General features: G+C 37.7%; 1 protein-coding gene across 1 annotated transcript in view; it reads right to left on the minus strand.

Annotated features, from left to right (window-relative positions):
• Positions 1-27597, minus strand: part of LOC133525349 (neuropeptides capa receptor-like) — a 146549-nt gene that overhangs the window by 7731 nt on the left and 111221 nt on the right. Inside the window, exons 5-7 of the mRNA XM_061861633.1 lie at positions 27062-27171; positions 15227-15410; positions 3869-4021 (exon numbers count right to left, since the gene is read on the minus strand). Of these exons, the coding sequence (XP_061717617.1) occupies positions 3869-4021; positions 15227-15410; positions 27062-27171 (447 nt within the window). The remainder of the gene's footprint in view (positions 1-3868; positions 4022-15226; positions 15411-27061; positions 27172-27597) is intronic.

Here is a 27597-nt window from a genome sequence, read left to right on the forward strand (position 1 = left end):
CGGGCACGAGATTAACGTAAATTATATAAGTAATTGCCATTGCAAGTGAAGCGACAAATTACAATCACACTTAAATAATAAAAAATTGTGACATCCACTGGTGCTTACGTCGCGTAGCGCCGCATCAGTATTGAGCTCAACGAGGGTGCGGAGTGTTAGGGTCGGCAGCGCGCATGTAACTCCTCTGGAGTAGCAAGCGTACCTAGGCTACGGAGTCTGCTTACCACCAGGCGGGCCGTATGTTTGTTTGCCACCGACGTAGAAAAATACCAGGCGCATTCCACGAATTTGTCTACCGTTGTCCCGTACAATCGCGAATTTTCTCAAGATTTGCAGAATTTTTTTTTCTGTGACAAAGGATCAATTTAATAAAATTTTTGTTTGGAAAGACCGTCAAGGGCAAGAATTCTCGTATTTGTTTACGTACGTCGCTCTTCTACTTCTACCGACCTTCTCTATAGGTTCTATGCTACAAAACCAAGCGTCAAAAGCGTTGAAAGAACTGTAGACGATCTTACCTATATTGACCGTATCATAAATTTTGAGATATGGCCGTATGCACGGAGCATCGCATCGCATCAGCAGCAACAAGCACCGACCGCCATATGGTACACCCCTAGACTACGTTACAAGTTGAACCTTATATGTTTGCAATAAGGTTACGAATTGACAATCAACAGTGTGACGGAATTTCAGTTAATAATACACGCACTTGTTTGCACACGGCTCTCGGCTTTTAGCAGAAGTGTGAAAACGTTTTATAGGCACACCTAAAAGTAAAATGTCGGTATAATAATTCCATTACATTTTTCTACCTACCTACCTACCTATTTTGGCCACTGGGCCAAGATTCTTTTTGCATCACCGGATCCAAAAATAATCTTAGCCTTCGAAAGGAGAGCGTGTCACCTATCCCGATCCCGATACTGCGCAACTTCCTGCCAGTCACTGCCGCGAAGCTGAAGCAGATCCGCCGCCACTGTCTTCCCAGCGATACTTGGGCCGACTCACCAGACGGCTACCAGTGCCAGGCTATTGGTCGTCCCTATCCTTAGAACGCCCTCTTGACAGCCCGATCCTCTCCCATTCTGAGAAGGTGACCCAACCAGCGAAGTCTGTGGGCTTTTGTTTCGCCGATGATACTTTGGCTCGGCCACTAACTCCTCGATCTCGGCATTAACCTACATTTATCTACAGTTTCCGATTTTGCAATAATGCCCCAATGCATAAAAAAAATATAGTAGGCATAAAATGTGCCTACTTTGAGCTGTCTTTTACTAACATTAGCATATTAAGATTAATTTTAATGTATTTACTAACAAATGATATGGGCTTATTATGTCTGAAATAAATGATTGATGAAATTGAATTTGATATCCACTGGGTAATTTTTCTTCAATTGTTTTGAATACATTAAAACTGTATGACAACTAAGTGTTACAAATGATGGTAGTGGTAATGGTCTTAAAATCCGCATAATATATAATAATTAAAATAGATATTAAAAATTTTGGAGCAAAATCGGCAGATTTTACGGTACTCAATTGCTAACATTAGTAACAAATGAAAACTTAAATCTTTATTCTTCAATTTAGGCATAATCCATTAATTACGTGAGGTGTTTTTTTGACCCCCCCCCCTGTTTCGATGCCCTTCCTTCCCCCTAACCTCACTTGATTTATTAAATAATAAATAAATACATATCATAGGACAATATTACACGAATTGTCTAAGACCTACAGTAAGCTCAATAAGGCTTGTGTTGAGGGTACTTAGACAACGATATATAAAATGTATAAATATTTTTAAATACTTAAATACGTAGAAAACACTCATGACTCAGGAACAAATATCCATGCTCATTACATAAATGCCCTTACCAGGATTAGAACCATCGGCTTCATAGGCAGGGTCACTACAAAAGATCGGACGTCAAAGCTTGATTTATTAAACAAAACACAACTTGCTTTGCTATTTTTATACCCTTCAGCTAATTCACGGTCGGTTATTGGTATTGCGGGCGTCCATAGGCGTCGTGGTATTAAAAAAAAATGGACGCCCCCATATTACAAAAGTACTTACGATGAATGTAATGTCAAAAGTACTAAAATGGGTCACTTCGAGATTTTCCCTATAAACTGGCCCGTTTCCATTATTTTTTTATAAATTTTTTAGTAGGAGTAAATGGCGAGATGATTAATAGGATCAAACAACCTTGTTGATTTTAGACGTTTCGAGATTTACATTTTTTTTCTCTGAGATTTACATTTTTGTGAGCCCTCGGTCCCTTGCCAAGAATAGGATGATGAGAAAAATGTTTATCTGATGTTAAAAATTTAATAACCCGCAAGTTAAACTGAGGCAAGGTTAAAACGTCTTCTGTTTCGCCAACAGAACACATAGCTTTAACAGGGATGTATAAGTTATTTGTCCTGCAAAGGAAAATTCTCGAGAGTCAAATGACTTATTGCAAAAGACTTCCTTTATTACATTATAAGAGGTGCTCGACTATAGTCTGGGTATCTTTTTATTTTTATGGGTGGATGAATTTGAAAAACTCTTTTTGACCTAGAAAATTCGAATCAGCACTTTAAGGGTCCCCCCAGGAAGCTTGGTTATTCATACAAAGGTAGTTGCCCTCTCATTTTAAAACGACTAGCTAGATTGCTCTGAAACTTTGTACTTTTTTTTTTTTTTTTTTAATTTTTTACGTACTTCCTCTACGATTCGTAGCTTGTGGAAGTAAATAGAGGCAAGATATTAGGCCACCTGACGGGGCAGGATAGCTTGTAAAATATAGGATTAACAAGACGAGAGGCAGCGAAAGCCTATAATTATTGACTTGTATCCTAGCTATGTTAAGAAAAACGCGTCCTATTGCTCAGGAAAGAACAGGCATTTGATTTCGTTTTTATTATTTAAGCGGTGGTAACGATACTGGTAAAGTTGATAACCGTAGCCATTTATGTGCTACTTGAAACATTCTCTGCATTTTGTGACAAGATTGTAGGTAGTTCTCTCTTCAGAATTACTTTTTTTTAACAAAAATAGGACAATCACAGTCCCCGCTTTTACTGACAAGAAATAGACCTATACTTGTCTTGGGTTCGCGATTAGACTTTGATAAGATGGGGCCAAGTCCAAAATGGGATTCAAGGTGGACTTGAGTGTTCTGTCGATACCCCCCGTCAGGGGGGTATGAGGGGCCGCTACCGCACAATGGCTGCGGCGGCTGTTGCGGTTTCAAGGTGGTCTCTCGAGCGCTCGAATGTTCTCTGTAGTACCTGCAAGACGTCTTGCATGCCCGAAGCAGAGCGTTTACATACCTATAGTAGCCAATAACAGACCAGCAGTTTCATAGTTCTTACGTGACTCGGCTTTGCAATCGTACTCTGACGAGGAGGGATCCGTCGGAGGTGGTTCACGGTGGTTTCCCGAATGCTGGAATGTTCTTGATAATACTTACTCTTCTGCTTCTCGCACGCCGGAGGCAGAGTATATATACCAGTAGCCAATAACAAAATAGTAGCTACATAGTTCATACCTGTTTTCAGACTCTGACAAGGTGGGATCCGTCAGAAGTGTGGTTCACGGTGGTCTCCCGAATGCTCTCGATAGTATTTGAGCTTGCATCTCGCATGCTCGAAGCATAGCGTCGATATACTTATAGTAGCCAATACCAAAATAGTCGTGTCATAGTTCATACCTATTTTGGCTTTGCGAATGGACTCTGACGAGGTGGGATCCGTCAGAGATGTGGTTCACGGTACTTTCTCGAATGCTTTAATGCTCTCGATAGGACCTTCTTATGCGTCCCACGTGCCCTAAGGATCGTTTTTGTCTAGTAGCCAATAAGTAGATATCATACCTGTCCCGGCTTTGCGATCGGACTCTGACGAGGTGAGATCCGTCAGAGGTGTGGTTCACGGTGGTCTCTCGGATGCTGGAATGTTCTCGGTAGTACTTGCTCTTGCGTCGCGCACGGCCGAAGCAGAGCGTTTCTTTGAACGCTATCCTGTACCTGAAAAACGGTTCCGGTTAGATTAACTATTAAAGGGAATAGTGTACAAACACTAGTCCTACTGTTCATAAACTACCTAGATGTAGGATTATTTGCAATGCCCTAACAGGGTGCCATGTCTTTTCACTCTTTCATGTAACAACTATTATGTACCATAGTTTCGCAATAAAGGTTTCTATTTCTAATTGTACTTCTTTTATACGCCTTTCGCAGCCCGCAAGTAATCTAAACCATAAACTTGCATAAGGGAGCAAAGGCAGAATCTTAAACATCCACACATAAACGTTTTTACGACATTAAATGAGTTTTGACGACATTAAAAGTTACTTAGCATTATTTATGTAAATAAAATAATATATAACACATCTTTATTTTATTTTACTCATTAAATTGTTATTTAACATTTAAACTGACTATGATAGTTTCATTATGTTGGCTGTCTGAGTAATGCCGTTGACTATTCGCAGTTTTAGAATGAAAAGGTAAAAAAAAGTAAGAGGCAAAAACGCTTTTCATACGATAATATACAAATCATTTTAAAATTAATGCGGATTGTTCAAATATAAGTAAGTATGTGTGTTCTCATACATATTGCAATCTAAATGGTTTTCGCTACACATGCCAAATCTCCAATTGCAAGTAAGGCTTATGGAAAAATCCTGGCCATAGGTAGGTCTATCAAATCAAATTTGCCCTGTGTTGTTTAGTTTCCTCGCATTTGATACGAAAAGTAAGTAGAGTGTATAACTTGGATGAAAGGCACCATTTCATCCTTTGGTTAACAATCTACTAATACAAATCAAGTTGCTATTAATGTAGCAACATTAAAATGTACAAAGTTGCGACCCTAGCACTTACGTTGACATTTGACATATTATGTCTAGGCAAGACATGCTAGGGGGTATGATGTTATTAAATGTATCGTCATCTTTTCCCTCTTGACTTTAAATTACCTTTTATATATAAAAAAATATCGATATATCGAACATATATTAATAATTATATATTCGATAAGCCTTTAAGAGTCCCCGGCAAGCTCGGACGAATTTCACCTATAAAACGGTTTTTGGTTCTCATTTTAAAACTACGTGTTGGATTGTAATTAATCTTTGCACATATTGACATGAGGTATATCTAGTCCTGTAATTAGTTTATATAGCTCCAGTTTATATTAAAAAAACGAAATAAAGCGAAAAAAAAAATCACGAAGAACATAGATTCGCTATCGCTCATCTAGTTGTTACCTATCGATATCCTCAAAAATCGTTCTATCGATAGGTAACAAATAGATGAAAATCTGTTCAGTCGTTTTTGAGTTTGGGGGCGTTTTTTTTAATGTAGTGATTTGCGGATGCTAGGTGTCTTGACAGTCGCCCACGTAGCGAATACCCGATCCTTATCATTCACAAAAGCGTGTTTTTGTTATATTTCTTTAAATTGTCTTTAAGTACTTTTACATTTTAATTATTTTTTTTGTCATTTCATTTGTTGTTGCTACAGTAGTCAAACAAGAATAAATACATTATTTAATTACCTATAGGTATACAATGTTATATAGATCTAAACTATCTATAATTATGTTTTTCGCGATTAGAAACACCTCATTCGCGCACGTCATATTAATCCTTATTAACACCTGTTAATATTGAAACGTAATGCCATAGGAGTAAGGTCCAAAATTGTGCAAGTGTTCATTACATTGACCGCACATCTATCATCTCGGGGATTAAGATAAACGAAACGGCAGGTCGTTTATAAAAATCGCGGTGGACGTTTAGGTAATATGACGTCATAAAACCCCACGCAAGAAACTAGAAATAGAAATAAGTCAGGTGCGTTGGGGTAACTTCGAAAGCAGGGTAATTTTGTAAATTGCTAATCTATAATATCTGAAAAAAGTCTCAAGGTATATATATAGATTTCACATTATATATATATTTTCATACGAAATAAAAAGCAAGTAAATTGAGTTTATGCTAACACAAAACAACTTAAAACTAAGATCAAAGATCTCCTCCAAATCACTTCCATCCGACATGGTCGCAAGAACGCTGGCGGCGTTACCCCTCCGCACCGCCAGACTTAGCCTCCGAGCAAAGAAAGCGCCAGCCCTATGATCGCCCGAGATGCCTATCAGCTGAACTTCTTTGACAAAAATTTTGATGTCGGACGACCACGGACCTAACGTTTCCATTGCAAGCGCCGCAAACTCATACTCATTCGTCAAGAACGCGTATTTGCTGGTCTGGGCCTGGTCCGCGGTAGTCCCGGGCTTCAGAGCCGTAAGACGAAGCCAGCGTGTCCAGTCTCAAGTATCAAGAACTTAAAGTGTATGTTAAGATATTTTTGAGCACCATGGCGGCTCCGATATATCTGACGGCGACTGTATTAAGTCAGAGTAGCCAGACAGCCTACACAGGAGTGGCGCGACGGTATCACGCCTGCAACACAGACTACCCTCCCTCTCTAATTAATACAGTTAGAACAAGACGGCTACGGGCGAGATACTGTTGCGCCCCTACTGTGCTTAGGCCTACAAAAGGATTCTTGCTTAGTGTAACTATATTAAAAATGATACTAGTTTAAATATAATCTGCAATTTTCTAAATTATCCCGCTTGCGAAATTACCCCAATGCACCTTTATTTACTTTTCCAACCGGTACAACGAAATTGGAAATGTACCTTTACTCTTTGAATTTAATAAATAAATAAATACTGGACATTCTTACACAAATTGTAATAAATATAGGTAAATAGGTAGTTAATTTTTATCCCCGACGCAAAAAGAGAGGAGAATATGTTTAGTCAATGGCTGTTTGTCTGTGGCATTGTAGCTCTCCAACGGATGGACCAATTTCGATGCGTATTTTTTACGTGAATGCGAGTTTTCTTGCGGTGGTCCTTGCTACATTTAATAGAAATCGATCCAGCAGTTTAAAGAGTATTAGTTCTAACCTAAAATAATGTAAGGCATTTTTGGCATAAAATTAATTTTGTTGACATTAGTGCGACTGTGGCAGTTGTGTTTCGTTCGCTACGGAGCGTCAACGATTGGCATGTTGGCAACGCACCCTGTTAATTGTCTCAATCATGTATCTAAACTAAATCAGGACTGTAAAGGGATGCGCAAAAGATATGCTTATAGCAACAGATATATTAAATATAAAACTTAAAATGAAAAAAAGTTTAAGCACAGGTTGATGCTTATTTTGTAATGATAATAATGATCAAAACGTGATATAATAATGTCAAATTCAGATGGATTTATGGGAATTCTTGGAAAGCTCCAGATTGCCTGAAGACGTATTAAACACGTGGTCAATTTATGAATATTATGCTTTACAAAACTGTGCTAGATACAGATGCAATTTTGAAACATTGCCAGAAGATTCAATTCCTTGTTTTAATGAGGCCTCTATATTACCGCAAATTTTGTGACCATTTTTTTAATTTTTCACTAGTATTTACCTAAAATATTCCCCTCCAAACATAGCATATTTTTCAGTTTCGCACGAAAACGTAAACGTAGATTTAGACAATAGTGCAGGAGGCAGGTTTGGGAAACTGTAGACTATGAAGCTAATCAAAGAAATCGACGTCAACTATATATTAAATTAAAGATGAATAATCAAGCTATCGAATTGTGCAAGGCTGATATATCTTTAATATGAATAGAAATAAATAGCATTTAAAAATTACATGAAAAGGGAGCGTACTTTTGACGTGTTTTTTTTTACGCTATTTTTCCGAGTGATATAATTAAGGAAACCTGCAAAACCAAAACAACAATGTTTATCAGATTGTATTGTAAGCTATTCATTTATAAACAAGCTTTACAACTGTATACATTAAAAATCATTATTTCATTATCTCCGTGAAAATTCTGGTAACAGGACTTAGTAACCAACTAGGTACCTGACGATGTAGAGGAGACGTATGGATTAACAAGCCTAGAAGTGTGATCGATTCAATATCAAGGCAATAAAAAAATATTTATCAATTTCATTTTTTTGTGTCCAATATATTGTGATAATTTGCTTATATATTTAACTAGATTTTGTTACAAATTTAAAATTGAATAGTCAATCACCTCGGGCCGGTAATTACGGGGTAACGATAATTTATCAGGCGTATTTTTTGCACACATGGCAACGAACGCAGGGTCAATCGATCGATCAAATTTGACTGCATATTAATTGATAAGAATTTCCAAAGGGCACAGGGTTAATGACGCTAGATTTAGTCCCCATTTATCTTGTTTAATCATAGGATTATGATTAGTAAGACAATGTTGATTATGTATGAGGCAACGCATTTACAAGATCATATTCCATGGCTGAGGTGGGCTGCGGCTGATACATTTTTAATGACCTTATTTAGTGTCCCACGCACATTCTACTACGATATGAGATGAGTGGATCCATTATATTTCTAACTAGGTAACTGTAACTTTGAGCTAACTTTCCATTAAGACAAATAATATGTTTTTTTTAATTTATTGAATAAACAAACAAGTTAGGTACAGTCTAGAATTTAATACTAGGCAAAACTTTGAGGTGGTTTGTGTGCCAATGGGGAGTTCAGAGAAAAAGAACAATATATTAATATCTTATATCTAATAAATAAAAAAGACATTGTAGGATTCTTAGTATAAGTAGCTTGTGTCGTTAGATTTTAATAAGTGCATTTTAATAACTTTTTTTTATATGTAAAACTCTGATTTAAACTTTCACGATTAATCACACATTATAAAATTATAGAAATGGGACATAACCCCGTATTAAGTTTCCATTTCTACAGCAGAAAAGTGCGGGAAGCCATTGCAATTTAAATAAATGCAATTTCTCATCCACATGGAATTCAGTCATTAGTATATGTAAGCGGAAACGAATATCGAAAGTCGAAAAATCGAATATCGTTAGTGTTGTGTGTCGACAGGGCAACATCCCTAGTGCGGATAAATTTCAATTTATTAAACAAGACCAAGTGCGGGTAGTTCTAAAAACTCGCGCGGCTAGAAGATGTTGATGTCAACTTTAGCCAGTCTACTCCGAGACCACGGGGACAACGCTGTTCTCGAAACGTCGGAAGTAATTTAAAACTTAATACGCGATTAGGTCCGGTTTCTATAATTTAATAAAGTAGATATAATTATTAAATCTAGTGCTAAAGTCTTAGGTTCCTAGAAGAACGGAAGGAAAAAGAGGAAAACAAACACGGAAGTATTAGATTTGGTAGGTGTGAAGAGATCTCTGCTGAGAATGATTGAAAACAAAAGGGGAAACATGTTGGGGCGCCTGATACGGCACGATACTTACATAAAGACTATAATCGAAGGGAGAATAGAAAAAAAGGCGAGGCAGAGACATGCATTTTTGGACAAAACTCAAGAGAAAATCAACGTAGTGACGATGACGTATCAGGAGCTCAAAACAGTGGAAGAACGAAAAACGGAATGCGAATTACTCCACCGACAAGAGCCAGGCTCTTAAAATCTTACTTAATCTAAAGTCTTGACAGCAAAGCAATGGATTTAACTTAGGTATGCAAAAATGGCCCTTTTCGAGATTTCTTTTAGCACCAAATGACTATCAAAAGTTGGACTAGACGAACTTTTAAATGTATTGCTAAAGTTTTGACGACAAAGCAAATTAAACTTACGCCAAAGTCGCTTTTCGAGACTTCTTCAAGTATTAGCTGACCAAAAGTTGCACTAGACCCACATGATGTAGTGCCAAAACCCAACTCAACTAAACTTTACTGGGAGATCATTCATCCGTCAATAGACAAGAACATCTAAGGACCTTATTACACTAGCGTGTTGAAAGCGAGGTAGCGCCCAGTGAGTTCGCCGCGAGTGCGCAACGAGTTCGAAGACTTAGAAGCGAGTGCGCAACGGTATCGCCGCGAGTGCGCAACGATTTCGCTGCGTACTGATAAACTGGGATGTGAGCGAAATTGTTACGCACTCGCGGTGAACACGACCGTTGCGCACTCGCGGCGAACACGTTGCGCGCTCGCGGCGATACCGTTGCGCACTCGCCTCGCTTTCAACTCGCTTGCAAACAGCAACGCAGCCCTCACTGAGACACTGAAGTTGCGTGGCCTGGAGGAGTTCATCAAGAGTATCGCGCGGTCCATGTTTGACCGCGCGGACAACGCCGGCCACGAGCATCTCCGTAGCCAGACAGACATCGCGCCGCATCATAACACCTGACCTCCAGAGAGGTGGGCTCGGGACTTGCCTAGAGCCCTCCTAAGTAGCAAAGCTCCAGCAAGCCCAACACACTCAGATATAGCCTATCCAACACGCCGCACACGCCAGCTAAGCTACTGGTCGCCATCACCGCGGCCTTAAAACCTGGCCCTGCTCAAACGGTATCACCAGGCTAGGGGTTGGGTAACGATCAGTAGCGAAGAGCTGGCCAACACCATCACACTCAAATTGACGAAGATTGACCCGCAACATCCGTCGCAGCTGAAAGGCGGACACGGCCACTCCTACCTCCCTCCAGGGAGGGATCGTAGGACATACATCCATCCATCGCTCGCAAATCGCTAGTGTAATAGCGCCTTAAGGGCATCAATCACTGAAAGACTCCGTAAAATCCAATTACGTAGGTACCCCATCGGAGGCACTCGAGTTACTTACCTACGAAATAAGTCTACTGAACTAAGCTTATTCGGTCCCTAATTGGATCGATTTTCGATGCCCTTTATTGAAGGTACATTTATAAGCACTAAAAATGGATAAAATTAGTTAAATTTTGTTAACAATACATATAATGAGTGCTATAATATAAATCACCAATCTTTCACTCACAATTCCTTCCATAACGACGCGTACATACAAGAAATCATTTACTGTCCATGCCGTTAAGTTATGGAACGAGATTCCGGTATCCGTGAGGCAATCACAATCTGTAGCATCACTCAAGGGGAGGCTTAAAAAATTGTGGCTTTCCGATACTTTGGTTACGACTTCCTAGTTCCATTGAATACTTCTACTTTTTTAATTTCCTTTACTTTTCTGGTTCGTATTCATATCTATTTATATTATATATTGTTTTTTATTTATTTATGTAAGATATATATGTATGGTTATTTTTCTATCTATGTATATTTGTATCAATGTGTATTCAAAACGTGCATTTCATTAATTTCAATAATTGTACACTTTTGTTTGTGTTTATCATTCATTCACCGTTACTTCTGTTTTACTCATTTTCTCAAAGGTTAACTGGAAGAGATCTCATACAGGGATAAGTTCGCTGTTGTTGTATTTAATTTACTCTGTAACTGTGTTTTTCGTGTTTTTATTTCTATGTACAATAAAGTATATACATACATATATACATAATAACTTAAATTTGTTCAAGATAAAGCAGCTTAAGGTTTCAAGCATAAAAGCCTATTATACTATGCCTTCATGTGTAAAGATCTATTTTGTTGATATACGGCCTTGTCTCCAGCTGTTCTGAAATTTAGAAACTATGTGCTAAGGTTACCTACTACATTTGACGACCTGTCTGGCCTAGTGGGTAGAGACCCTGCCTATGAAGCCGATGATCCCGGGTTCAAATCCTGGGCATTTATTCGTGTGTTGAGCACGGATATTTGTTCCTGAGTCATGGGTGTTTTCTATGTATTTAAGTATTTATATATTATATATATCGTTTACTAAGTACCCTCAACACAAGCCTTATTGAGCTTACTGTGGGACTTAGTTAATTTGTGTAATAATGTCCCATAATATTGATTTATTTATTTACCCTATACGTATTATTATTACGGGTACGTAATAATAATTGGTTGTTGTGTGGCCTTCAGGGTACTGAAGGCCAATTTAAACCTACATTGTAATATCAATATAATATCTAAATGACAGGCATGGTGACAAATGATAAAGCTTCGACCATCTTAGCCCTACTGGGCATAATAATGTGGATCATGAAGAAATCGAGAGAACTTATCAAGACCATAAATGGATTGTTATAAACTGTTTCGTGAAGTCGGTTCTATTTATATTATTTAAAAAAATCAGCGGCTCTAGCACGGTTGTATTTTTATCACTTGTCACTATAATGCCTGTCACTTTTGCACTTACATATTTGTTAGAACGCGACAGGCAGAGTGACAAGTGAAAAAAATGCGACCGTGCTACAGTCGCTGGCTATATACGTCCCACATGCGCGAGAGGGTTTGGGCTATAGTCCCCACGCTGGCCCAATACGGGTTGGGGACTTCACATACACCTTAGAATTTATTCGCGGACGTATGCAAGTTTCCTCACCCTCACTATGTTTTCCTTCACCAAAACGCTAATGATAATCATCAAATGACCATATATAAGTTCCGAAAAACTCATTGGTACAGTCAGCATCAAAAGTAGCGGATGAAACAACGCCCCAAAAGTATCTGATATTCCGGATAACTTTTCCTAACATAGATAAATTTCGAAAATTCACGCTCAAAAGTATATCTTTTACAGTCTTAGTTGTTCTATATTAAAGACATCACTTTTTGTTAAGCTGTTACAGAATGGTAGATACTTATGAAACGTTATTTGATCCGCTACTTTTGATGCTGACTGTACGAGCCAGGATTTGAACCCGCGACCTCCGGATTGAAATTCGGACGTCATATCCACTCGGCCACCACCGCTTTTAAAAAGAAACACCGTTTTGTTTAAATATTATTTTGTTGAAGATTGTATTCGCCTGTATAATTTTCGGACCTCGTAATGTGAATACTCGTATAGATTATATCAGATAGTCATCTGTGGCCTAACTAATATCCCCTTTTTCCATAACAAAGTCACAAGATGTTGCTCTCATACATATTCCAATGTCTTTGGAAAGTTTCATAAAAGTTAGGCTAAAAATAATTCGGCTAATATTATTGGTGTAGGTCTTAGAGAGGGAGATTAACAAGTTAATAGGAATTATAAGTGGGTTACATTAAGGACACTAAGCACTGTTGTATATGTAGGGTAACCTAATAATAACCCATATGTGGGTAGATAGGTATTCTTTGTCTTATAATTAGTATTAGGAATTTTGGTAGCATACTGTGGTTCTAGAATCCATGGAAACGCAAAATTGTATTTTTTCCAAATCAAAGTAATGTAATAATTACGTTATTGCTAGTAAACAGAATAAACGATTGGGGTAGGTATGGGGGTAGAAGAGTCGTGTTTGGAACATAATTTTTTTCAATTTTTTTACCATCGTAAAGAATGTGTAGGATTAACTAGATACCGCCAGTACAAGGCTTGCGCGTGTTTTTAAGGAGTAAAGTGCACTACTTCTCGCTCAGTGGTGCTCATGACATCCCAAGTGTCAGACGTTTGTTGCCACGCAACAAAATGCCTCATTGTAGCATAATTTAGTCGTGTGAAAGGTGACATTTCTTTTCATAAGTAAGCAATTTTGGTATTAAATAATCGCCTTATTTAATTTAAAATCATTTATTTTCAATTTGTAATGATGTCGTGACGTTTCTACCAAGATAGTGAAAAGATAGTGTCTTTACGACGTACGCCATCCATTACGGCTTATATTTGATGCATCACTAAAGGAATTTTATTTGTAGGTCGCAATGGACAGCAAACAAACGATACTTTTGTACATCGTTTAGTTGCATGGTAGGAGGGATTTTCTCATATTCTGTCGATTTTGAGCCACTAGTGTTGTACACTGCGATGTTTCATGCAGTATCGCTGTGCAATTCGATTTATAATCGATTTTTGTGACGGTTTCGTGTTACGAAGATCTTTATGAAGTTTAAGCTTAAGTATAAAGTGAGAGATTATATAATATTGTTTTTTTTCATGTTGTAGTATATCTCTCAAATCTGGAGCACCGACTGTACTGGAATCGCTTAGCATTTTTTGTCCATTAACTCGATTTATATTAGATAAAAGAACCGATAACTTAGTTGATTGCGGTCATGGGAGAGGATTTGGCGGGGCAAAAATGTTAACTTTCGTTTAAGGTGTATTCGGGTAGTTTCGGAAGTTAGGTAATCCCGAAAATCATTTAAATATCGTTCAAATTTTGTTGTAAATCTTGTAATAAGAGTTCCTTTTCGGAATTATCCGCCATTTTTTGTGTTTATTTCTTTTGGAATTACCCGAATAAACATTTCTTCTTTCGTTAACTTTCTTTTTTAAAATTTGAACTGACCAATAAAGAATTTGCCCCACTCATAGCCGCTTTCACGCTCTATCCATACTTCATTTGGCAAATTTAGGGTTCCAGCATCAGTTTATTAGTTTCTTTACCCATGCTCAAATACAGAGGAAACTTTACACGTGGATCAAGCAAAAACAGACTTTATAACAAAGTTATCAAGGTCAAACTACCTGCAATACTTTGTATTCAGCTGAGATACCTCGTGTCTTGAACTATGTGAAAGGCAAAGGACCAAGTTGGAATGAGGAATGCAAAGGGCGTCCAATATAGGTTTGCAATTTGTTGATAATTATGTTTGTTAAGTAGTTTAGAGGCATTCACATGCTCCGTTCAGAACTGTGGGGAGCAAATTGTAAAGGTATAATTTTAATTACGACTTTCTAAATAAATAAATATATTATAGGACATTATTACACAAATTGACTAAGTCCCACAGTAAGCTCAATAAGGCTTGTGTTAAGGGTACTTAGACATCGATATATATAATATATTTATAAAAAAATATTCTAAATTAATTTTGAAGTGGGTAGCGAAAGTGACGCCGTGCGGGTGAATCACTCGTTCATAGAGTTCATACATTTATAATTGATGACTCAATTTTAAGGCCGAAATACAATTAGCTACAGGATGCGACGTCGTGTCGGGGAAGTCTACGACGTAAACCATAAATATTATTGTCTGTGTCTCGTTCTCTTTTTTCTGCTATCTTGATATTTAGCAGCAGGAATTGACTAACAGCGATTTTTTTTACATTTCAACGTTATGGCATCCAGCACAATGTCACATCGTAGATTTCCATGACACAACGTCGCAATGTGACACGACATCGCATCGTGCGACGACACGACGTCGCATCGTGCCACGACACAAAGTCGCATCGTGTGTTTGTGTGTTTAGCCCTTAGATGTTATTACTTATCTTACCTTAGTGCTTTGATAGATAAAAGAAGAAAAGAAACCTCCTGGTAAATAGACCTATCAATAATCATGATGATGTAAAAAGACTTACCTATGGCTCATGACATTATAGAGTATAGGGTTGACAGTGGCCGACACGTAGTACAGTCCGCCAGCCACGAAGAATAGGTACTCGTTGATGGTCGAGAAGTGAGGGGTGGCTTTCCCGTAGATGTAGAAAAGCCGTTGGAAGTGGAAGGGAGCCCAGCACACGAAGAACGCTACCACTACAGCGGCTGAAACAAGAGGTTTGTTGTCAGTATTAAGAGGTGTGGACACCCACCCGCACGAAACGGCCTTTCCCCATTAAAATAAATTATTTTTACATATAAATTCCATGGCCAAATTATATGTCCATTTGGCGATTTTATAATTGTTATTAGGGTTAAAAGTATGGAATTGTTCGCGTTTTCGAACTTTTATAATAAAATATAAATAAAAAAAAATATCAAATGAAGAGGCATAGCTATCGTTAATATGGTTTTATGAAACTGTGTAAAAATGTTTAAAAAAACCGGCCAAGTGCGAGTCGGACTCGCGCACGAAGGGTTCCGTACCATTATTTATAAAAACGGCAAAAAAATATGTTTGTTGTATGGGAGCCCCTCCTTAAATATTTATTTTATTCTGTTTTTAGTATTTGTTGTTATAGCGGCAACAGATATACATCATCTGTGAAAATTTCAACTGTCTAGCTATCACGGTTGATGAGATACAGCCTGGTGACAGACGGACGGACGGACGGACGGACAGCGAAGTCTCAGTAATAGGGTCCCGTTTGACCCTTTGGGTACGGAACCCTAAAAATAACAACATCAAGAGAGGAAATTGGCGGCTAGGACTCGGCAAATTTACTGTTTCGAAACCGCTAAAACAGAACCATACACTAAGAAAAAGTACTGAAATGCGTTTAGTGAGGAAGAAAGTGGACATTAATTTGGCAAAGTTATAGGGTGAAAAATGTCGAACCTCGGGTTTTTACACATTATAGGTTTAAGATTCTTTATTTCTCACTAAGAATTTGACAATTCACTTACATGAGAACTTAAAGCTATACAAATACATTTATTTTGCATGAAATTAGCGAAAGAACTAAAAATATAGAGGGTATTTAAACATACAGTAAAATAAAATCTGCCGATACACTTAAACAAAACAAGGTGATTTAGTGGTGCATGGATGGTAAATGGTAAACACTCCGTCTGTTCAGATATACACAAAACATTTTGTAATTATTAGTAAGCTAAGCTAAATTATAGCATCCGATTGCGTTACGCTTAAGCAAAGATATATATAACTCCGTATAAGATAATTAAAGTGTAAGCAAAAACGTGCCTCGAAAAATCAAGACAAATTATGTTCCAATAGATGGCGATATACGTTTTTTTATACTACGTCGGTGGCATACAAGCATACGGCCTGCTTGATGGTAAGCAGTCTCCATAGCCTATGTACGCCTGCAACTCCAGAGGAGTTACATGCGCGTTGCTGACCCTAACCGACCCTTGGGCTATACTCGAGTAGATCGCGGTACCGTTTGATATTTAATATATAACATATCAGTGAAAAAACATGGGTCAAATAGCCATATGTTCTAGGAGTTTTAGTCCTGAGTTCGCCTTTACACTAATAAATTATCTTTGGCTTAAGTTAAGAGAATTAGGCCATTCGACAATGCTGCCCAAGCCCAACCATGTATAACAATCGTAAACGACATTCGAAACATATTCAATTGTTTACCATAATCGCGTAATGAATTTCAAGTCCAATTTCCAATGTCGCTAAGACTTGAAATTCAAATATTCAAAACACAAAACGAGAGATGCCAGTTCGGTAAGATTTGCGAATGAATATAAAATATAATGTACTACGATGCCACGTGTACGCTCTACAGTGGACGTCAAAGATATGTTTACATTTTCCGCCTTATTACAAAGGAATAAGGTGCAAAAGTGTAAACATTATCTTTTATGTCGACTGTACCTATAACAAACGTACGTACATTTAAGCTACAATAAAAAATGGGGTGACATATATCTTGAGCCAAATAAACTCAAGGTTTTGCTCGCATACGATATTCTTTATTTCCATTCTGGCCGTGACAACGGTGGGTAAAGAATGTTAAGGCACGTTTCAAGTCAAGACATGAACCCATTTACTAGAATAAATATTTTTCTGAGAACTTTCCGATGCAATGTTGTGTGTATTCCAATCTGGAGTACGAATATTAAGCACGGGAAGAAAATATTTTCTTTCTTCGTAATTTGTTTAAAGCCGACGAACGAACTGCATTATATTAATTTAACTGAGTTTAGAGCCACGCGGATGATTGTACTAATTTCAAAGAAATATATAATTACATTACTAAATGGGTGGACAGAAACAAATCGCCGACTTCAAATGTACTCATGTTTTCATTGTAATATTAAATGCACTCAACTTTTTATTGTGATTCTGAATTTAAATTGTAATTTTAAAAGATGTAAGAATCATAAGTAGGTCGAGGAAATTGATTCTTTAGCAATTTGCGGTTCAAGTAATTTTTGTTATACATTTTTTTTTTTATACCACGACGGTGGCAAACAAGCATACGGCCCACCTGATGGTAAGCAGTCACCGTAGCCTATGGACGCCAGCAACACCATACATACATACTTATGCTAAGAGCTGTCCAATGTAAAGTGAACCGTAAACTAAAGAATCAATTTCCTCGACTGTACCTAACTTCTAAATTCGTTTGCTTGCGCTTTTGTTTATTTTGTATAGTATTTTTTTTGCGAGAATATTTTGAATTAGGATCAAAAGGAAATTTCGCCAATTTGAAACCAAAAGTTTTAACCCCTTTAATTCTTACCTTAAAATATTAAAAACGTGCGCTACTAATGAGACCTTTGTGTTTGATATAAAAATGAACAATTCTACAAAGCTCTGTTTTACTTACTTTCGTTCAAAGTTAAAACAAAGCAGGTCAGCCATTTTCCGGAATTTTTCGAGTGAAAACTGAACTTTTTTTAGGACACTGTGTCATTACTTTACTTGTCTTAAAAATGAATTGGCAGGTATAAAGAAACCTGAGAAAACATTGAAGATTTACAAAAGTAATTTAAGAAATCAAAGCACCCACACATAAAATTTATAAATTGTCCGTTTTAAAGAGAATATATATATATATATATTTTTTTTTTAATTTATTTAGGCAACAAACAGTCTTTTACAAAAAATTATGTAATAATAAGCAATGCGTTAATAGACCTTGAGTGCCCTACCTTAATAATAATATGTTTTAATCTAAAGTAGCTAGTGTAGGAGCAGTAAGCGGAAAACAAAGTTATCAGTTAGTAACAATAAAGTTATCAGTAACTTGAGTGAATCTGTATTCATTCATCCATGTATATGTATGCACGGGCAGGTTCGTTGATACTCGTACATAAATCCACACGGGGTACACAAGAATATAAGAATTTATATATTTTTTACGACCGGTCTGGCCTAGTGGGTAGTGACCCTGCCTATGATGCCGATGGTCCTGGGTTCCTGGTAAGGGCATTTATTTGTGTGATGAACACAGATATTTGTTCCCGAGTCATGGGTGTTTTCTACGTATTCATACAAATATGTATATCGTCCACTAGTACCCATAGTACAAGCTTTGCTTAGTTTCGGGTTAGGTTGATCTGTGTAAGAAAAGTCCCCTAATATGTATAGTATACTTAAGGCTGTAGGAATTTGATCCCTTTACACGAAAAAGCTCTTCAGGTAAATATCAGATTTACTCCCATAAATTCTCCGAATAGTCTTCTCTTCAACAAAATACGGTATAGTCCCTTGCCCCGGACATATATTAGTATTTTTGATACCCGCGTTCTTCTGTCGAGCGAATGGCATTTAGGTACATTAAATTACCCATGAAATGGAATTGAATGAGTAAATAAAGTTCTATTTGATTCCATACTGATTAAATAAAACTCTATTTGATTCCATACTGACCTTAGTACATCTGCCAGACCTGATCATTTACCAGCTGTTTCACTGAAAAAAATAAATAGCCGAACTGGTTTTGTAACTTTACTAAATAACTAAACTACGGTTATAAGAAAATAAACTTTGCATAAATTTACAAAACTTATTTTGTAGTGTATACCCAGTACCTGAACACTGATAGCCAAACACGGTTTTGTAACATATAACACATAGTTCGCAAGTCCCAATTTTTGTGTAAACAGTAACCAAAATGTTTGTTACAGTTATGCAAACATTTCTTTCAGTGTTTCCTTGTAAATTGCTCTGAAAGTATTTCGCAACCGCTAGCTATACTCTTTAATAGATCACTTTCAGAGGGAGTCATGCCGCGCTTATGGAAATCTGCCTTTGTTACACCCATCCACAAGAAAGGCAATAGAAGTAATGTTGAGAATTATCGCCCAATATCTAAGTTGTGTCTTATAGCCAAAATCCTGGAGCGCGTGGTTTACAATAAGGTGTACGCCTCTCTTAAACATGTATTCTGTCCTTATCAACACGGTTTTCTTAAACAGAGATCTACTGATTCTAACCTTATTTTATGTAATAATTATAAAAACAAAAAAAAGCAGAGATATACCATGAGGAAATAAAACAATTTATTTTGAAGAATAATGAATAAAGTGTGTTTTTTATATTTTTTTATAGTCTAGAAATAATAATATTATATTTATTACACCTACTTTGATAATATTATGAAACTATCAAATTTATTTATTAATTATTTTGTATTTTATAGTATGTTTTATATTAATTTAATACAAATAATAATTTTTTTTTAATGTTTGTTTCATTTATTTTATTCATTTTACCTATTTATATTGATAAAACCACATTTCATAAATGTTAAAACGCCCACCTTTCATAAAAATAATTAATTCCGCCCTCCCATACAACCTGAACCACTGTGTGTCACCTCGAATTAACACGAAAGTGTTAAAGTAGGAGCTTAACATTAACTCGTAATAACAGTGAGAAACAAAGTTTTATAACATATCTTCAAAGCTGGGGGTCCAAATTGGCGTCTAGAGCATCATTCAAATGACAAGAACTGCTTTTAACACTTTACAAGAGTTAAGAACAATAACAAGTTAGTTATTTCCTTTGAAATTTATAAAATTTAGTCGAAACCGGTTTAGCGGTTTAAGCGTGAAGAGGTAATAGACAGACAGACAGAGTTACTTTCGCATTTATAATATTATAAAAATCATAAATATTTGAGGAATGACTGCTGCGCCCGGTTCATGGGTGTCTATTTTTGCGCCTGTGAAGGGCTAAGATGGTCGGCTCTTCATCATTTGTCACCATGCATGTCAAGTTCTAACAAGTATGTAAGTGCGAAAGTGACGAGCATAATGACAAACGATAAAAATGCAACCATGCTGCCACTGCAGCAGGCGTTATATATGACATTAAAGCTCTCCAAGGGGCGTCTACGTGTTGGATCTTTATCCCCACGCAAGCCTATCAAAAGGCCGGGATTTATATAATAGGCCCATGAAATCCAAGGAGATACAAATATATGGGGACAATCTTACACAGATCGACCTAGGCCCAAACTAAGCACAGCTTGTGTTATGGGTACTAGGCGACGGTAAATACATACTTATATACATAGAAAACACCCGTGACTCCATTAACAAATGTCTGTGTTCATCACACAAATAAATGCCCTTACCGGAATTCGAATTCGGACCATCGACATGGCGGTCACTACTCACTAGGCCAGACCGGTCGTCATATTATGAGTATATAGTAGTGATTGAAATTATTATCTAAATAAATAAAACTGCTAATGAATGAATTATGTTTGTTACTACTTCGTAGAATATTTTCTACAACATACCTCAACATTTTTTAAGGAAAAATGCCACTTTTTGGACTGAGGCATGTCACTCGGAAATGTTTATGAGAATTATGTGAGTTAAAAGTCCGCAGCAAGCTCGGTTCTCCATACAAACGTAGTTACGCTCTCATTTTTAAACGACTAGCTAGAATACTCTGAAACTTTGTACTTACAATAAGGTATATGTATATCTGTAATTAGTTTATGTAGCTTCAGATACCATAGTTAAAAAATACAGCGAATTTAAGTTTTTAATATAAAACGTGAGTGCGGAGTGCGAGTGCGCTCAACGTGGGTGCGGAGTGTTAGGATCGGTAACGTGCATGTAATTCCTCTGGAGTTGCAGGCGTACATAGGTTACGGAGACTGCTTACCACCAGGCGGGTCGTATGCTTGTTTGCCACCACGTAGTATTAAAAAACTTGTAAGTAAATATTCTTTATTGCACCGCACATTGTACATTTTACATCCATGTAAAACTACAAATAAATTGCTCTTGTTTTTGCTCTATTTCATTTGTTTTATAAGCTGGAGCTATGTAAATTAATTACAGGTATTAATTAAGGCCGTATGTTTGTTTGCCACCGACATAGTATTAAAAAAAGGCATATATAACTCATGTCCTTGTATGTGCAAAGTTTCATTACAATCCAACACGTAATTTTGACGAGAACGAAACTCCGTTTATAAGGGGAGGTGAAATTCGGCGCAGCTTGTTGCGGACTCTTAAGGACTTTCACGGAAAGGGAATTGTTTTAATTGTCAGGGCGCTGTAAGTGGTTTCTACATAATTATAATCACTTTATATACCCTTATGCCTACTTATCATGCAGCGTCGTACGTAGCACGCTGTGTTATTGTAATATTTGTAATATAAACGAGTATTACGAGGGCTTAAGCGGCACATAAAAAAGTGTCGTATGGAGCCCTTGCGATGGGAGCAGCAGGCAGACATACGAGCGGAGTGGCGGGCTACAATAAAAGCCAATGTAGCTGAATTCGAATCGCGTCGGCGCTCAGAGCTGCATGCCAAACGCGACGATATAAAAGCCAGATCACCTGCGGCAATACACTATAATTACACAAACGGTGTGCTCACATGCCCGCAGTGTTCGCGAACCTTTGGTAACAAGATCGGCTACTTCAGCCATTTGCGAGCACACCAGAGACAGCAACGGAATTGATAGCAGTCGCCGTGGCTGAATCGGCCGTGGAATTATTATAAGTAGTTTAGATTTTTATTCTGTCAATTCAATCTACCGTAATGGATTCAACTTCTATGTGAATTACATCAAAACTCAAGATGTTATCAAGATGTGTGCTTATTGGGATCCCGTTGTTGTTATTATTCAGAAACGGAACAATATCAATTCGAAATTGATAGCAACTTTTCGAGCCGATTCAGACGGATTGCAACCCGACTGCAACTTGTATGGGAACTGCACGCCGACTGCTCGCCAACTGCAACGTCGGCGTGCAGTTCCCATACAAGTTGCAGTCGGGTTGCAGTCCGTCTATACGGGCCCTTATAAAAACCTAAAAAAAGTCTGACCACGAACAAACAAAATTGAATTAGTTACTAGTTCACAAACAGCGAAGCCGAATAAACTCCATTGTGATTGCGGTTTGTTTTCAAACTGATTAAATTAAAGTTTCTTTGAACTTGACCATTGTATCAAAATGTTTCACAAAGTTAAATACTGTTGTGGAATAAGTTATGTTAATAAATGAAAATCATTCGTTTTAATGCCCTCAAAACACGGAGCGTAAGCGTAAGCGTATCGTAAAAACGTTACGAGTATGAGACGCGTAAGAGTTATGGGCATGGGTTGAAATCATGGCGTCGCTGGCGTCAGATGTCTTCGGCGGATATACTAGTATTTACGATCTTACGGTCTCGTCAGATGAAGAAGATTTTTTATTGCTTGATATGTCAGAAGCTTTGTTTTTACGCCTGTATTATGCTACTCCTGTCGTAATGACTACAGAAATCGCAAACGCTACGCTACGACGAAGCTTCGTGTGCGGACTTGTTTGAAGTTGTTCGTAGCGCTCTCTTTCTACGCGCCTAATACGATACGCTTACGCGATTCTTACGCTTACGCTCCATTTGCTGAGGGCCTAAGTAAGTCAAAAATGTAGGTTGCACCTAACTATGTTGTTTATTAAGTTCATGACATATCTAAGTATGTAAATAAATAGCTCTGCATGTCTCACGTTTCCGAAAATCTATTTAATCTAAAGTTAGCTCTTGATAATTATTTATGGAAACCGAACTTATTTGACTATCAACTTGACAGTTTACTAATAGCCCGATAAGGAAGCCTATACCAACTAAGTTCGACCGCACAGCCAACCAACCAACTACGTCTAACAGTTGGCAAATTTCTCAACTACCTATTGCAAAGTCTCACCACGACGGATAAGTCTGACCGATATTGATCAACTTTGCCCTTTGACTTCCGATGTACCTATATTAGATGGAATAGTTTCGAACATTGAGTTATGATTTCGCATTTGTTTTCTGAGGTCAGATAATTTATCCTTTTGACGAAATACGGCTATGGAATTAACTCATCTAGAGGGAATATACTATGGAGTTCTATAAATAGGTAACTGTAGTATCTGAAGAGTCAATGCGAAAAGTTGTAAGCGTTCATACTTGACCATCATCAGCTGAGCCGTATACTTGTTTTGTCGCCGCCGTTCGCGTGGTATAAAACATAACGTTATTATTAAGTGCTATATCGGAGTCCTATGTCTTTTGCATGTTTCACATGCAAGGTGGGTTTATTTTTGAGTCAGAAAGTAGGTGCAAAACATCGGCAGACGTAATTGAAGTGTATATCACTATTGGTTAAGTTTCATGTCTAAGCGTTGCATAATAACGGAGTTTATATCAAAATACGGATACGGATTTTAACTCGAGTAAAGGGTTCACGGAAAAATTATTTACTTAAAGAACAATTACCAAGCTAAAATATTGTTTTTTCTTCCTCCTGCCCTTATCCCACGTTATGTGGGGTCAGCACAACATGTTCTTCTCTTCCATTCTCCTCTATCTTTCGTCACCTCAGCACTCACTCCTTTCTTTCTCATATCCTCTTTCACACAATCCATCCATCGTTTTTTGGGTCTACCATCCGCTCTCCGGCCATCAACATTCATTCCTAACATTCTTTTTCCTATATGGCATTCATCCCTCCCCATTAAATGCCCATACCACGCTAACCTACTACCACTCCTTATCTTCTCCGCTACCGGTACTGCTTTCAAAGTTCCCCTTATATACTCATTCTTAATCCGATTATTTATTGATCTTTATTGTCTACCTATACAACGTTCAAGCACGACATAAAACCAGCGAATTTGGCCTGGGAGCCAAGGGGCTAAGAAATCAAGCAAGCAAGCAATCAATCAATCATTTACTTGTTTCTCCCACTTCGTAATATCGCCAGGAGGTTTGCGGTCGCGGCCTACACTCACTGCGGGTAACGTTTGTTTACGCGTGTTATAATCATCAATGTGACTAGCTCACTCACATGTTATGCCTTTAGAAGCTCTATTTTGATCGGGAGATCCGGACATGAATAGGCCAAAAAAATTGACGCATAGACAGATACTGCGTCAATCATACTTCAAATAGGCTAACGCAAATATGTAGTTTTCATATTTAATTTTTACTATCTTTAATCGAGAACAAATGCTATGATACGCACGGAAACGAATACATAGGTACATAGTAGGGGCAGACTCTAACCAAAACCTTAAAAGGTGAAGGTTGGCGCGATAGAAAAAAAAAAAAAAACAGAAAAATGTCTCAAATTTTCATTCAATTTCTATTGTATATCCTTAATATGCATTCCACAGCATCACAGCAATATAATTTTAATACAAAATAGCTAGTGATGTAGCTGAGGAACAAGCAAAATTTTATACAGCAGTATGTAATATAAATGTACTCGTACTTTCAGAGTTATTGAGGTAAAACTATAAAAGTTATAAAAACACGCGCGGTCGCCAAATCTTCCGTCGCATGTTCAGCGTATCTTCAGTACCTTTCTAAATTCATGGCTTTACGCCCCTCTCTTGGTCGTCTTAGGACCCCGTAAGGGTGTGCACACAAGCAGTCCGCAAAAAGTACAGGGACCTGCCCCGAGCCCTCCTCCACCATCAGCAAGCAGGATAGACGACAAGGCACGCCGTACACGCTAGCTTAGCTACGGGTCGTCTTCACTGCGGCCCCGAAACCCGGCCCCGCTCAAACAGTAACACCGGGCTAGGGGTCTCAGGGTCGGATAACCGCCGGTAGAAAAAACTGGCGATAGATGCCCTATTTCCCCAAAACGACAACAGAACAGGTGGTCCCCACAGTGGTGGAGTGCGAACCGACGCCGCCTTCCGAGATACATGTGAGCCGTAATGAGACCCACGTACCTACATCTAAAGGAACTACACGTGTCGGTCTAAAGTAAGAACGAAAACGTAACGAGATAAAGAATGCAAACAAACTTTGAAGACTTCAGAACTTTTTTATTTGAAGAAATTCTGATTCGTAAAGAGGAATGAAGTTGTTCTCAAACTGGCAGTTCAAATGTTCATGTCCTTTGGGGGCTAGCCAAGATAATAAACGTACATCGACAAACGGCAAACGAAACTTTTACTCGCGCTACGAGGGTTCCGTCCAAACTTTGAATTATCTCGTGTAACTATAAAGGCGAAAGACTTGATCAGAAGTACATTTACTAAGTATAATAATTGTGTACAGTAAAAAGCGCTGGTGGCCTAGCGGTAAGAGCGTGCGACTTGCAATCCGTAAGTTGCGGGTTCAAACCCTGGCTCGTACCAATGAGTTTTTCGGAACTTACGTACGAAATATCATTTGATATTTACCAGTCGCTTTTCGGTGAAGGAAAACATCGTGAGGAAACCGGACTAATCCCAACAAGGCCTAGTTTACCCCTCTGGGTTGGAAGGTCAGACGGCAGTCGCTTTCGTAAAAACTAGTGCCTACGCCAAATCTTGGGATTAGTTGTCAAGCGGACCCCAGGCTCCCATGAACCGTGGCAAAATGCCGGGACAACGCGAGGAAGAAGAAGGAGAATAATTGTGTACAGCGCCATCTATCGGCAAATTTTCTAACGAATTTGCGCGATGTAATGCACGTATGTTGTTTTTTCGAGGATAATTCTCTATCATGTAACGTAACCGATTTCAAAAATTGTTCTTTTATTAATAAAAAGGTGTCTTTAATATAATCTTAAAGAAATTTTAAGTGTAATAAACACGTCAAGTTCGTTAAATTGCAAACTAAATTCGGAAATGTCGTATTTGTTAATTTAAAAAAAGTTATCAAGATAGTAGAGGTCTGATTATATTTTTCCTGTAAAATTTAAGATTAAGATTAGTAATGTTAAGATTATGTAAAAATGATATAATTTTTCTTCGTTAAACTTCGGAGATAGCTCTCGGTTGGCTCAGGTTCTCGAGATATTTAGCAATGTGACAGACGAACAGACAGACGAACGGACGGACAGACCAAGTCGCACCATAAGGGTTCCTTTTGTACCTTTTTGGTACGGAACTCTAAAATATATCGGGATGGCACATGTTACGAAATGCCTATTTCCATACATTAGCTACGTTTTCTATCGATTGTCATCTTCGCTGGGCTGTACTGACAGCTTCCTTGTACCAGGAATCACGCAACAATAGGTTTCGTCCACCAACTTACGACCTTTGCATGAGAGAGATAGAGTTTAAAATCGCTTGCTGTCGCAATTAACTCAGTATCGAACGAATTGTTTACATTCATTCCCTCTTATTCATAAAACTTTAGAAGCCTCAACTGGTTAATTTAATTATATGGTTTATAATCATCTAAAGAAGAAATAAGTCAAAATAACAGATTAAGACGATTAATAGCTAATCGAGGTTTATAGAACGTTCATCATGAATAACGCCATATATCTGGTTTTTTTTTTATCTTACTTTACGTAGAAGTACAATACGAATACTGACCTAGCATCCTAATGATAGTCTTTCTGGACTGCGCTTGCCTGGCTTCGCCATGCACGCTGCCATTAACGCCGTTGAGCGTGCCGGGGCTGCCGGCGTTGGTACATGACGATCTGTGGATAAAAAGTTGGCTTAATTATAATTTTAATGAATGTCCCGTAGAGGAACAGATTAGTATTAATTAAATAAATAAATATTATAGGACATTATTACACAAATTGTCTACACTAAGTCCCACAGTAAGCTCAATAAGGCTTGTGTTGAGGGTACTTAGACAACGATATATATATACTTATATATATATATATATATATATATATATAATATGTACATATTTATAAATACTTAAATACATAGAAAACACCCATGACTCAGGAACAAATATCCATGCTCATCACACGAATACATGCCCTTACCAGGATTTGAACCCGGGACCATAAGCTTCGTAGGCAGGGTCACTAGGCCAAACCGGTCGGTCGGTGTCCGGTCGTAATTTCTATGCACATTAAAATAGGTATTTTTTCTTACGAACAGCGATA

Source organism: Cydia pomonella, chromosome 14, assembly GCF_033807575.1.
Source record: "Cydia pomonella isolate Wapato2018A chromosome 14, ilCydPomo1, whole genome shotgun sequence".
Taxonomy (NCBI): Eukaryota; Metazoa; Arthropoda; class Insecta; order Lepidoptera; family Tortricidae; genus Cydia; species Cydia pomonella.